This window comes from Rhinatrema bivittatum, chromosome 8 (genome assembly GCF_901001135.1).
Source record: "Rhinatrema bivittatum chromosome 8, aRhiBiv1.1, whole genome shotgun sequence".
In the NCBI taxonomy this organism is placed as follows: domain Eukaryota; kingdom Metazoa; phylum Chordata; class Amphibia; order Gymnophiona; family Rhinatrematidae; genus Rhinatrema; species Rhinatrema bivittatum.
In genome coordinates, this window is record NC_042622.1 from 222,866,816 (window position 1) to 222,879,826 (window position 13,011).

At 42.7% G+C, this 13,011-nt stretch overlaps 1 protein-coding gene across 1 annotated transcript in view; it reads left to right on the forward strand.

Moving 5' to 3' along the window:
- LOC115097692 (guanine nucleotide-binding protein subunit alpha-11) overlaps positions 1–13,011 on the forward strand; it is a 33,629-nt gene that overhangs the window by 16,441 nt on the left and 4,177 nt on the right. Inside the window, exon 6 of the mRNA XM_029613651.1 lies at positions 10,701–10,854. Within this exon, the coding sequence (XP_029469511.1) occupies positions 10,701–10,854 (154 nt within the window). The remainder of the gene's footprint in view (positions 1–10,700; positions 10,855–13,011) is intronic.

Consider the following 13,011-nt stretch of genomic DNA (forward strand, 5'->3'; position numbering starts at 1 on the left):
TGATGGGCTGAAGGCTCACTCTCTACGTTCTTAGGCGACTTCGTGGGCTGAAAGCCAGTTTGTGTCTTGCCAGGAGATTTGCAGGGCAGCCACTTGGAAATCCTTGCATACTTTTGCAAGACATTATCGTTTGGATGTTCGTGGTCCGTCGACTGAGTCCTTTGGGAGCAGCGTAATTCGAGCGGGACTCTCGAGGTCCCACCCCATCTAAGGCAGCTCGGGTACATCCCAGCAGTCCTGGTACGTACAGGGAAAGGAAAATTAGTTTCTTACCTGATAATTTTTGTTCCTGTAGTACCAAGGATCAGTCCAGACGCCCTCCCAAGTCATTTTTATGAGAGTCCGCTCGTGTTTCTACCCATACAGGTTATACTTACAAGCGTTGATGCAGATTAAACGGTAAGTTGTTTTGAGGTTTGTTTCTAGTTTACTATATAGGATGACAGGGTTGTTTTCTGTTTTTCAAAAATGTTACTACTTGATCGGGTCAGTGGTTGGAAAAAAAAAAAGGGTTGTCGGCGGAAGTGATTATTTAGTTCCTTCTGATTTGATACCGCATATACTGAGGGATCGCAGGTGGCACACCGATATATCTAGGGGGTGCTTTTCAGCTTTTCTCTGACTCCATCTGCTGGAGGGGAGGCATAACCCAGCAGTCTGGACTGATCCTTGGTACTACAGGAACGAAAATTATCAGGTAAGAAACTAATTTTCCTTTCTTTCTGTGTTTCTAACTGTTCGACTTCTCGGACAACCATAGTTTCAAAAGTTGCCACCATAGTTCCAGGTGATTCTTTTGGCATCCAGTTGGACAGTTTAAAGAATTTGCTTTCTGGAAGCTGCTGTCCCGCGAAGAACTCCTTTAACCTAATCTGACGAAAAAACTTTTTTAATTCAAGCCTGGTGGAAAAGGCATCAAATCTGTGTGTGGGCACAAATGATAATCCTTTATTGAGAGCAGATATAATCTCTGCAGAAAACACCTTGGATGATAAATTAACTACTTTATTATGGTTTGCTGAACTATTAATCATCGACGGAAGTTGTATGGTTCCCGGCCCGATGTTGTGTACTTGGTGCGCGCATTTTGTAACCCTCTCCCTGTTCTCATTCTGCCCGCTAAAAAAGACGATGAACCTCTCTTCCCTCTCTCATCATAGGAGCCAGTATTCTTATCTCTATCGAGTTCAGGTAATGTGAAATCTACCTTCCTACCACTCTCATAAGTACCACTGTCCACTTTATCATCAGATGAATCATCTGATGATGAAAAGTTCCCCTTTCGACCAGTCTGCATCCATGGATATAAGAAGGGCAAGAATATACGCAATTTGGTCTGTGGTCATCATCGGCTTAGCTATCCTTCGGTTACTGAGGTTAAATGCCAGGGATGTATTCTGTATGCAATAATTGGTTGGACATCCGTGAGGTTGAATATTCTAAAGAAAAGACCCCTTTCCAGATCAGAGGAAATTTTTCATGTAGTACCCAGAAAGTTAAGGACCCAAAAAGCACGAAGGAAGGCGATCTATAATAGCCGTCGCTAGTGGAGTTCTGCTATCGCGAATGCTTCAAGACGCAACATAAGAGATCATACAGCTCTTTATATGATCACATTATATTCTTAGTCGATATATAACTAATGAATTCAAGAAGATTATTGTAAGCCCCTGAGGCAGCCGTTTTGAAACGGCGAAACTCGGCCAGAGTCGGGCTACCCTTGTGTCTCCACTGCAATAAAGGATTGTTTTAAGACTACAGGCATCTATTTCTTTTCTTTCGTACCCAGAAAGTTATATATGCCATCGTATGCCCATGTGGGTTTATATATATTGGACATACCAAAAGATCAGTAAGAGAGAATCACTGAACACAAGAGTAATATTCGTATTGCCAGGGAAGGAGCCCCATTGGTAAATCATTGGAGGGACGCTAAACATCATGAGGTTGATGTAAAATTCTTGGTAGTCTCTCAGTTAAGGGTAGATTTTCAGGGGAATGTTACCAAGGCGTTGTGGCAAGTAGAGCAAAAATGTATTTTTTGGTGGCGCTCTTATTCCCCCTGGGGATTGAATAATGGGATGGAATGGGAAACATTTTATTAAAATAGGTGGATTTCTCTTTGTAGCATGTCCAAGGGAGTTGGTGGATAAGAGGGTATGTGATACTGTGTTGTGATGGAGAGTTGGTAAAGAGTGTAGATGTTTTGTAAAAATACATTATAGTTGTGAGGGTGGGTATGTCAAAAAGTAGGTATGGGTGCCCATGATGCCGATGTAGGTGAAGTGTTAAGTCAAGTTTATCGCCGTGCTGTTGTGCCCCATGGTGATTAGAACGGCCCGTCAAGGAAGTAATCTATGTGGTTGAGATGTATAGAGAAGTTACGGGGCTGGTTACGTCAGAACGTTAGCGTGGGTGATCATGACGTGTATGCAGATGAGGCGGCAGCCCAGGTACGAATTAATTGTTGCACCGGTGCGCCTACCGCTGGTCTTGAATGGTCGGGTAGGGAAACAAGTACTTCTCTTTGCAGGTGCAAACATTAATTGGAACAATTGTTGTGAGGCTATGATTGGTCATAGGATATTCAAATATGCCTTGTGGTAGAGTAACATTACCCTCGACACTGTTGGAATGAAGAGGAAGTGAGCGGAACGGCGGCTGGGAGCAGCATTGAATTTGTCCGGTAAAATAGTGAGAGGCCAGTATTCAGTGGTTTAATTCCTGAGTTTTTGAACAGGTATATTTTGTGATAAGTTGTGGACTTTGAAAAGTGATGAGAATTTAAGGCTAGATGATTATAAAGATTGTTTATATACTTTCAGAAAAATTGAGGCCCTTGATGGGTGTTCGGTCTGCTGGTTTGATTATGTATTAAACGGCTAATAGAAGTAAATTGGAAGTGTTTGGGTATGTATACGTATATGGTTAATATCTGTGATCATGGGTATGGTGATGGTTGAATTATAGTACATTTCAACAATTTTTAAAAAAATGTTTTTATATTTATAGATGCATTGTGTAAGCGTGGGTAGTGGGGTCCGGATAAGTGGTTTCTAGAATCAGAGGAAGTAAGCTATGGTAGGTATTGTGAGTGGTATAAATTTTCGGATTGAGTCCTAAGAAAAAAATTGATAGAATTAAAGGCATATTTTTTTCAGATACCCGTTTCATCAAGAGTGATGTACGATTGGAATTGAGAAATGCAGTAAGAGACCCCTGAGGAAGCCCGATTAGGGGTGAAACGAGGCGCCTTGTTGGGGTGATTGGTCCTAAAACATCTGCTGATAAAGATTGGCGTGATCGGCACAATAAATTGTTTGTAAAAAATTGAGAATCAGTTGTTCAATAACTGCTATAATATCGAAATATATCATCAGATGACTATGTAAAGGGTACAAGGATATTTTTATGGGGCATACAGTTTTTAAGTGAATGAATGATGAGTGGGTGCGAATGTGTGGTATTAGGGGGTTAGGGTAGTGGTTATTGGTGATTGCTTAGGACATGTCTGGACTGGGTGTATATTAAAATAAACTGAATTTTAATAATAATAATCATAATATATATATTGTGATAACATACATCTATGTTGAGGGGTATATGTATTAATGCACATGTATTGTTGAATATGGTGTTAGAAATGATGTACTTAATGTAAATGATGTATTTAATTGTTGCTTATTTATGATGTTAAATGTGATATAAAAGCAAGCTTGCTTACCGTAAACGATGTTTCCGTAGGTAGCAGGATGAATTAGCCATGCTGTCATGGGATCTGTCAATCAGGCCTGGGAGGCGGAGCTTGTCAAAGCAGAGAACAGAGCTTTGCTCTCTGCGGCTGCGCGTGTGTTCCCGCGCAGGAAAGTAGTGGCATCTCCTCAGTCTGTGATTAAGCTGTAATGTAGTCGAAGACTTGGTGACTGCCAGGGAGGAGGGTGGGTCAGCATGTCTAATTCATCCTGCTATCTACGGAAACATCGTTTACGGTAAGCAAACTTGCTTTTTCCTGTCGATAGCAGGGCTGAATTAGCCATGCTGTCATGGGAGTCCAAAGCTCCCGATCACGTCATTTATGATATATATGGTTGGACGTGATCTTTGACAGTGTGGCAGTCACCGAGGACAGGAGGATAGAGATTGCAGTATTACTTGCCCTATCTTCGCATCCGTGGCTGCTTGTTGGTCAAGGCAGTAATGAGATGTGAAGGTATGCAGTGATGACCATGTAGCTGCCTTGCAAATGTCTATGGGTTGCACATTCTTCAGATGCGCTAAGGATGTTGCTACTGCTCTGACTTGGTTAGCTCTAGGAGTAGACTGTAATTGTAAATTCTGTTTGTCGTAGCAGAATTTGATGCACTGCGCTATCCAACTGGCAGTCCAGGTGCCTTCGGGTCGTAGGAAACAAAGAGTTGAGAAACACGGAAGTCCGAGTTTGTTCTTTCTTTGTAGTGTGTTAAAGCTCTTTTGCAATCCAGTGTGTGCAGTAGTTTTTCCCTATCGTTTGCATGAGGTTTAGGGAAAAAAGTTGGTAATTCCATTGTCTGATTGCGATGGAATAGGGTAACTACTTTCGGTAGGAAGGATGGGTGAGTTTGTAGAACTAACTTCTGTTGATGAAACTGCAAGTATGGAGGATAATGGACCAAGGCCTGTAACTCACTCACTCTTCATGCTGATGTTACTGCAACCAGGAATACCACTTTCCATGTGAGGTATTTAATGTGTACCGAGTCCATGGGTTCAAAGGGATAAAGCATGAGTTGTTCCAGAACTATGTTGAAGTTCCATGGAACTGGAGGTTTGGATACCAGAGGACGAATGTGTGTTAACCCCTTCATGAAACGAGTCGGCAATGGGTGATTGGATATAGGAATGTCATTGATTGGTCTAAGATAGGCGCCTATGGCGCTGAGGTGAACTCTGATGGATGATGTTAAGAACATAAGAAAATGCCATACTGGGTCAGACCAAGGGTCCATCAAGCCCAGCATCCTGTTTCCAACAGTGGCCAATCCAGGCCATAAGAACCTGGCAAGTACCCAAAAACTAAGTCTATTCCATGTAACCATTGCTAATGGCAGTGGCTATTCTCTAAGTGAACTTAATAGCAGGTAATGGACTTCTCCTCCAAGAACTTATCCAATCCTTTTTAAACACAGCTATATTAACTGCACTAACCACATCCTCCGGCAACAAATTCCAGAGTCTAATTGTGCGTTGAATAAAAAAGAACTTTCTCCGATTAGTTTTAAATGTGCCCCCTAGTCTTTCTACTATCCGAAAAGAGTAAATAACCGATTCACATCTACCTGTTCTAGACCTCTCATGATTTTAAACACCTCTATCATATCCCCCCTCAGTCGTCTCTTCTCCAAGCTGAAAAGTCCTAACCTCTTTAGTCTTTCCTCATAGGAGAGTTGTTCCATTCCCCTTATCATTTTGGTAGCCCTTCTCTAGACCAGCGACATATAGTGTATGAAGATAATCAATGAGCAATTCCGGGGAGCAGTCCAATGGTGGTACACCGTTGGAAGTGCACCAGGCCGAGTAGCGTTTCCATTTATAGCTATAATTTTTCCTGGTGGAGAGTTTCCTTGATTGTAACAAAATGAATTGTGCTGAAGTGGAAACTCCTTGTTCTGTTAGAAGGAGCCTTTCAATCTCCAAGCTGTCAAGTGTAGAGATGAATGTAGCGGGTGTAGTAGTGTTCCTTGATCTTGGCTGAGAAGATCTGGACGATTCGGTAATAGAATTGGATCCTTGATGGATAGTCGAAGTAGGAAACTGTACCATGGTTGCCTCGGCCATGCCGGGGCTATGAGTATCAGTTGAGCTTTGTCCGCTATGCACTTTTGAATTGTTCTTGTTATGAGAGGTATGGGAGGAAAGGCATAGAAGAAGGCCTGTCGTCCACGGTATGAGGAAGGCATCTTGAGCCATCCTGAATTGGCTTGGTCTTATCGAGCAGAATTTGGGAATTTGAGAATTGATCTCTGTTGCAAAGAGATCTATAGAAGGTGTCCCCCACTGCAGAAATATGTCCTGGACTACTTCTGTATTGAGTGTCCATTCGTGGGGATGAAAGATGCGGCTTAGCCTGTCCGCTCTTGTGTTTGCAACTCCCGGTAGGTAAGTCGCTTGTAGATGTATGCAATTCTTGTGAGCGTGTTCGAAGATTGTCAGGGTCTCCTTGCAGAGGGACCATGAACCGGACCCTCCTTGTTTGTTGATGTAAAACATCGCTATTTGGTTGTCCGTGTAGATCATGACCCTGCGTCCCTTCAGGTGGTCTTGGAAGACTCGCAATGCGTTGCGAATCGCTCTGAGTTCCAATAGATTTATTTGTAAATTTTGTTCTGAGAGTGTCCATAACCCTTGGGTTTCGTAAATCTCGAGGTGAGCACCCCATCCCTTGCGAGACGCATCTGTAGTTAGGACTGCATTGTGAGGAGGGGGACTGAACAACGCTCCCTTGGACAAGGTGGAGTCTAGGAGCCACCATGCTATATCTTTTTTTCATTTCTGCGGTCAGCAATACCTTTTGCGTCAATGGTTGTGAATGCTGTTTCCATTGTCGTTTCAGACCCCATTGTAGGCGTCTCATGTGTAGTCTGGTGTTGGGAACCATGAAATTCGCCACTGCCATGTGGCCCAGAATTACCAGGACTTGTCTTGCTGACTGTCTCTGAGTATGTTTCAAGGTGTGCAGAAGTTGACGGAAATGTGATATTCTGTCATCTGGGAGGTATGCTCTGTTGCACGTAGTGTCCAGGCATGCGCCTATGAACTGTAACTGCTGTGTTGGTTGTAGATGTGATTTCTGAAAATTTATCACCAACCCTAGTTCTTGCAAGCAATGTATCACCCGATTGAGGTGATCTTGTAAGATGTTCGGAGTTGAGGCGATTATGAGCCAATCGTCCAGATATGGAAAGATGGTTATACCTTGTTTCCTGAGATGAGCCACCACCACTATCATGCATTTGGTGAAAACTCTGGGTGCAGCCGATAGTCCAAAGGGGAGAACTTTGTACTGGTAGTGTTGATGTCTGTAGCGAAAGCACAGGTAACACCACGATGAAGGATGGATCGGAATGTGCGTGTAAGCATCCTTCAGATCGATGGAGCACATCCAATCGTTGGTTTGAATGAGAGGAAGAATTGACTTCAACGATACCATCTTGAATTTCTCCTTGATGAGAAATTTGTTCAACTCCCTTAGGTCTAGTATTGGGCGAAGGCCCCCAGACTTCTTTGGTATGAGGAAGTACGGGGAATAAAATGCTGCTAAATTGGGATGTGGATGGATTTGTTGAATTGCTTGTTTGCGAAGTGAAGCAATTTCCTCCCCCAGTTGTGGATGGGAATTGTAGATCTTGAGTGTGGAAAGATGAGGCAAGATGGGTTTTGTTACAAATTGGAGTTGGTAGCTTTGATGTACTATCTCCAGAACCCATTGATCTGATGTTATTGTTTCCCAGACATTCAGGCAAGTACGAATTCTGCCTGGAGGAGCTTGATGTTGTGGTGGCGGCTGAGTAACTAAAAAGATGACGTTGGTTTTGCTGCAGTCGTCGGCTGTTGTGCCTGTTGCCTCTGGTTACGTGGTTTACCTCTTCGTTGATTTGAGGTATTGTTTTGTGGAGCAGGATGCTGGTAGGCAGGGTATGGCTGCGTACGAAAAGATTGATAAGATCTATAGGGTCTTCTGGCATATGATTGCCTACGGGTAGACCCCACATAGCGACGTGTAGTTGAATAAATAGGATGCGGTGCTAGCGATTGTACTGCTAGAGCTTCGTCCTTTAATTTACTTACTGCTTCCTGGAATTTTTCTCCGAACAGGTTATCTCCTGTACATGGGAGGTTTGTTAATTTCTCGTGTAAGTCTTCACGTATCGAACTTGAACGTAACCATGCTATTCTGCGGGCTGCAATGGCTGTTGCAGATGCCCTGGATGACGTTTCATGTGCTTCGTAGATTGATCTCAAGAGGTGTCGAACATTCCTCCATGTCATGAAGAGGCTGAGGTATCTGTTCCGCCATTGAGGAATGAATACCTTTCATAGCTTGCATGCATTCTTAGAGGTACTGCACCATGTAGAACTGATGTTGCATAATTCGTGCAGTTAACATTGAGTTATGGAATATTTTCCTGCCAAACTCATCGAAATATTTGTTGTCTTTTACCAGTGGAAAATTGGTATGCAACTTTGTCTTCTTGAATCTTTGCATCGCCGACTCTACTACAAGTGATGCATGAGGTAATTGTGGTAGAGTGTATAGTGACGCTTTCTTCATACAAAATTTTTTATGTCTGTTTTCTTGGAAACGGCTGCTATTGTATACGGGGCCTCCCAGGATTTTTGTAAGACTGAATGCAGGATATCTTGTGGTGGAAGAGATGTTGGTTCCATCTGAGTATCAGAAATCTTTAGAAGACCAAGGGTTTCTGCCCTAGGGTCTGTTTCTTTTTGGACCTCTAGATGTAGAATGGTGCCCATTTTTTCTAAGAATTTTGGGTATGTTAGGTCTTCAGGAGGGGACTACGGTTCTTGTATGTGGTCCTGCAGGTCTGAGAGACATCCCACTGATGATGATGGGGATGTTTGTATTGAAGGAGAATCTAAAGATGTCCCCTGGTTATGAGTTGGTGAGGTTGGTTGGTTTAACATGGGAGATGTCGGTGGGTTTGTCAACTGCTGTTCAGTAGTTTGTGCTCTGTTGTGTAGCATTGTCATCAGCAGTATTAGTCATTTGAAATGATGATTGAAGCGTCTCGTAAAAGCCTGCTAAAGATTGAGATAGTTGGTAAAAAGCTTCTCTTGTATGAGAAGGCATTATCATACGACTATCTGGTTGTTGAGCGATAACTGGTTGAGGTGAAGTTGTAGGAACTTCTCTATCTCCTTGTAGTCTATTGACTGAACTATTTCTTGAATATTCTGAATCTGAAGAAGTGTTCGAGGAAGAAATTTGTGCTATTTTTCTCTTTGAGCAGGTATGAGCTTTACGAGGTGATATAGAAGTAGAAGGACTTATCTCCCATGTAGCACTCCTCTTTGGTAATTTAGTACGGTGGGAGTGACTTGAATACTCGTGATATTCATCAAATGATGTATCAGTATCTGTGGCTCCAGTCTCTGGAGAAGAGCTGTGTGAAGGGTACCGTTTCCGCTTCAAGCTCGTCTTTAACTTCCCAGTTGCATAATTATGTTTTCCATGCGTAGATTTTGATCTATGCATTGATTTAGATTTATGCGCGGTTTTATGCTTATGCGCAGATGTGGAGATATGCGCGTATGCGCGACTGTAGACTTATGCGCACTTGTATATCTGCGCGCGGAAGTAGATTCATGCGCAGTTGTAGATGTGTGCGCATAACTTTTTGATGCGGCGCGCACATGTGTCCTCGGCGCCGATGTGTTCGGCGCCATGCGCATAAGTTTCATTGTAGTCGGCGCCGTACGCACAGGGTTTTCCGGCGCTGTGTGTTTCTTCTGCGCCATGCGCGCCGGAAGCTGTAAGCTGCGCGCAGACTCCTTTCTCGGCGCCGGTATGTCGGTCTGCGCAGACAGCGCCATAGGCGCAGAAGTCTTCGGCGCTGAGGATTCCACCTCCGATGAGGTTTGTTGCGGCTCTGTAGGCACTGGGGATTTTCGAGAACCCACTGGCCTTTGTCTTTTTTCCCCTCCCTTACCTCCTATAGTGGAGGACTTAGGATTCAACTTCAAAGTTTTTCTTTTCGGTGGAGCCGATGAAGTGAGTGGGCCAGGCGATGAATGAGCCTCCGGATCTCGTGGGGCAAAAAGTTCCTGCAGCCTGTAGGCCCTTTGTTTTAATGCTCTAGGTGACATCTTAGAGCAATACTCACAATTGTCTCGATTATGACTTGGTCCGAGACATTTATAACAGCGGTCGTGTCCGTCTGTGACCGACATTCTTTTTCCACAGTTACAGGGTTTGAACCCCGGTTTTGACATTTTTTTTTTTATTTCTGTTTTTAAAACTGAGGAGAGATCAGCTCCGCATGTGATCCCGCTCGCGGAAAAAACAGACTGAGGAGATGCCGTTACTTTCCTGCGCGGGAACACACGCGCAGCCGCAGAGAGCAAAGCTCTGTCCTCTGCTTTGACAAGCTCCGCCTCCTGGGCCTGATTGACAGATCCCATGACAGCATGGCTAATTCAGCCCTGCTATCGACGGGAAATACAGGTTTATGTGGTTTAATGTGGAACAATAAATTATATGAACATTTTATCTATTGAAGTTGATATTGAATATTTATGGTAATAACCTTAGGATTCCCTAAGTGTGTTGGGTTGTATATTTATTGAGGGGATCTATCAGTTCTCCTTAGTGATAGTGTAGAGCATGGACACACATCCTTTCTCTTCTCATTCCCTATTCAGCCATTTCTCTTCTGCTCCCTTGTGCAACATTGAGTGCCTAAAATCTCTCTTCTCTGACCTTCCCAGGTGCTTTGTGGCTGCATTTTGTCTTCTGATTTTTTTTTTTTAGGCTGTATGTTTCTTTTGATTGAGTTGTATTAATAATTGCCTGTTGTAAGTGTGAGGGTGGTGGTGGGAAGTCACTAGAACTCCAGCAGAGCATCTGTTTGCTTGCCTGTCTTCCCTTCCCCTTTGTCCCTATGTATAGTTTGCACATTGACCTTGGTTGTCGTCTCTACCAGAACCGAATGGAAGAGAGCAAAGCCCTGTTTCGGACCATCATCACTTATCCATGGTTCCAGAACTCGTCTGTCATCCTCTTCCTTAATAAGAAGGACCTGTTGGAAGACAAAATCATGTACTCTCACCTCGTTGACTATTTCCCTGAGTTTGATGGTGAGTGTGTGCTTATGTAGCTCCTGGTTGCCTTCTTGGCTCAACAATCAAATATAAGATGCCCCAATCATACTTGAAAAGATTTAAAAAAAAAAAAAAATTGGTAATTTTTTTTTTTTTTGTAATCTTTCAAATATGATTGGGGCATCTTATTTTATTTAATTGTTGGTCATATAGGTACCAAAATATATTTGGCATCATCAATTGCTATTATACCGTAGTGTCGCCTTGGTTCACCAGCAGGTGTTTTTGTTAACTGATTTGATTTTAATTGAAAAGCAGTATTTTATATTTACATTTATTGAATTTCTTAATCACTGAACACAATGAAGGCCTGAGCGATGAACAAAGAGTACATACATAAGCTGGTAAACATAAAACAAAACAAACAAAAAACAAACAAAGATAAAATAACTAACAAATTCCCTATAAATAAATGATACAGTAAAATGAAGCATAAAAATATAAAGCATAAATATTGCAATAAAATTAAACTGCAAATGTAAAACACTCATACTATAAAAAACAATTAAAAACATAGTAAAATCGTTAAAAATAATTTAAATGTTTTCACTAGTTTTATGAAATCTTTAAGTGATTGTCTCAACTCAAATGGAAGAGAATTCCAAAAAGAGGGCCCAGCAATTGAGAAGGCACATTCTCGAGTAATGTGTAGCCGCACCATTTTTGGGGAAGGAATATTGAGAAGATCATGCTGTGCTGATCTTAAGGCTCTGGTTGGTTTAATAACATTTAAGCATCGAATTGGCCAAGTGGCAAGTATCATCATTCAGAAGTTTAAAAATGAACAGCAATCTTATATTTCAAAGAAAATAAACTAAACTAACATTCTAAAACGAGGATTTTCAGACCAGGGATGTATGTATACTGTGCTATGGAAGGAGCCCTGAGGTCTATGTCATCTGACCCAGGAATGTCACTGCAGTGGCTGGTCTAGACAGGAAGGGGGAGTGGGTAGAAAATAGGGGAAAATCCCTCCAGGTGGTTGTTTGTATAAGTTCCTGGCACTGTAGCCCAATAAAAAAAAAGCTGGAAATCAAGAGGAGCAGGAGCCATAAACAGAAATGACAATTTTAGCTATGCTTGCTGTTTTGAGTTTTCTTTAAGTTATTAGTCTGTTGCAGTTTTTCTGTATGCCACTAAATTTGGAATCAAGGCAGGTTGTAATGACATTAGATCTGTCTGCCGCATTTATTTATTTATTTAAAATGCGTGTATGCCATTTAGAGCAGAGCAGCTGTGCTAGGCGGATCACATTAAAACATTGTTAGAATGAAGAGAGTTCCTGCACTTCTACCCTGCTTCTCCATCCCAACATACTTACTTGGAAAGACTTGTCATTTTCAAGCAGTCTGCTACTTTTGGAGTGAGAATTGCTAGGAGACTTACAGGTTTGCTTCATACCACAAACTGTTCTGCAGTAGTGACCCTTAAGAGAAGGCTTCACACTCTCCCTCTACCTATCCTCCCTCCTATCTCCAGCCAGGGCACACTTGATACTTGAAGAGTGAGCCTGACAGGATGAGCTGCTCTAGAGATCAGCTAGTGGCTTATGAATGGGTGATGCTCCTTTTTGTTTTCTGGCTAGGGTGCTTAGAGGTTTTGGACCCTACCTGCAGTGAATGAGACTTTTTAAAAAATGTTTTTTAATTTTTTTTTGTTTTTGCTCATAAAGGCACTGGCAGGAATTTTGCATGTGTCCTGATGCCCCTTTGCTCTCCCTATACCAGTGGAAGCAGCAGTCTTTGGGTGTACCCTGGGGGTGCAGTTCTAGCCTATCAGGCTGATATTTTCCCCCTTCAGGGGAAAGGGAGAGCAGTTTTTTTGCTAGCCTGCCTTCTCCAGCTGTCAGAAAGGACAGTGGCCAACACTGGGGGGGGGGGAAATTGCTAAATGTGTGCACCTCCTGCCTTCCGGGGGCCCCCTGGTGGCAAAAAGTGGAAATTGCTCAACATTTAGGAGACAGAATACAGGACAGCTGTATAGTCAGAAAGATTTGGGTGTATTGGCAAAAATGTGATTTGCTGATCATGATCAGTCTTGCAGGAAAATAAACTTCATCTGCAGAGGTGCGTTTGTGAAAGGCAGAACCGGTTTGGACCCAGCAGTGAGCCAGGTGCTCACCTCTTGCCCTTT